The sequence below is a fragment of the Trypanosoma cruzi genome, genomic scaffold (genome assembly GCF_000209065.1).
Source record: "Trypanosoma cruzi strain CL Brener 1047053516785 genomic scaffold, whole genome shotgun sequence".
NCBI classification, from domain to species: Eukaryota; Euglenozoa; class Kinetoplastea; order Trypanosomatida; family Trypanosomatidae; genus Trypanosoma; species Trypanosoma cruzi.
Genome location: NW_001849491.1, coordinates 14,090 through 15,406, shown reverse-complemented (window position 1 = coordinate 15,406; position 1,317 = coordinate 14,090). Strand labels below are relative to the sequence as shown.

Sequence of the window (1,317 nt, the reverse complement as noted above, 5' to 3'; positions counted from 1 at the left end):
AGCATGTCGAGGAGGAATATGACGGGCTCCCGTACTTCTCCTTGCAAGGGCCGTCGCAGCCAGAATCTTGTGCGTTCTCAGCGTTCACGCCGCCCCACAGCGTGACCGACATGGCATGTGTGTGCGTGTGCTTGTGTGTTTGTCAGCGCCTATAATTGCAGAGCAGCTGTGCGGCAAAGGAGAGTCAGAAGAAAGCAACGACAAAGAAAGACAGATATCACACGAGGAGATTACTCATATCATCACACACAAACACAAACACGCAGCCCGCGGAATGGGTGCTCTCAACCACAACACAATGAAAAACAAAACAAAAAGCCGAAGCGTGGGACGACCAGCGCACACACTCTCATTGCTCCCGTAAAGCAAAACACACACACAGGGAGAGAGAGAGGTCGCCCACTCAATGCAATGGAAACACAAAAACAGAAACAGTTACGGTGCTCCGCCCATGCAGCCAGGCAGGACGGCAGCAGTGCGTGTCGTGCAAAAGAGAGCACCAACGTGCCTGCATGGGTGTGCATGCATATATACAGTGGGCAGATTATGTGTGTGCTTTGTGGGATGAGGTGAGGGCGAGAGTCCATGCAAGGGGACACACACAGAGAGAGAAGGAAGAGTGTGTGTGCGGGCGGTGCACGGCTCTCTCTCCCTCACTCTCACGCGGCCACCACCGCAGCCGCAGCCGCACACGCAACAACAAGAAGCAAAAGAGTGGAGGTGGTGCGGGACACCGCGGTGCTGCCGTCACTGCTGCCAGGCGTTGCCGTACCATCTGTTCTGGCGGTAGCTGCTGCTTTCGCTGTCCGTGGTTTTGTCTCACTGGCTGTGGGCGCAACGTTGGTATGACTGGCTTCGGGGTCGTTGTGTGGCCCTCTGGGGTTAAGCCCTTTGCTGTTGTTGTCATTCTCATCCGCCTTACTCTGGCCATCACCACTGCCACTTGTAGAGATGGATGATGCCGTTACTTCCGCCGGGTTGCCGGTAGGTCCACCCTTCAGATCCGGTAAAACAGTGCCTTGACCCTGTTGCTCTGCCACACCATCTCCGGAAGTAGGCTCCGTCTCTTCAGGCTCCTTTTTGTTTGGTGACGGTGGCGTTTTTGTCCTTTCTTCTGTCAAAGTTTGCGAGTCTGTTTGTGCTGTTGGGCTTCCTCCTGCCGGAACTGCCACTGCTGTTGCTCGTTCTTCTCCTACCGTTGCTGGCGCTGGCGGTGGTAGTGGCGGGCTGCTGGCGGCGGAAATCACGGTGGAAGGACCTTGTGCCTCCGCGTCACTCCGCCGTTTCTCGTCTCCAGTTGCAGCCCTACCAGCAGCT

The 1,317-nt window shown here is 56.2% G+C and overlaps 1 protein-coding gene across 1 annotated transcript, besides 1 other annotated feature; it reads right to left on the bottom strand.

Moving 5' to 3' along the window:
* Positions 1-1,317: a sequence feature (areas not merged during assembly with more than two copies in the genome that could not be assigned to a particular haplotype).
* On the bottom strand, positions 660-1,317 carry Tc00.1047053444331.10 (mucin-associated surface protein (MASP), putative; the record flags this gene model as incomplete). Its single annotated transcript, XM_797164.1, has 1 exon — positions 660-1,317. A coding segment is annotated over one exon (658 nt), but the record flags the coding sequence as incomplete, so codon positions are not given.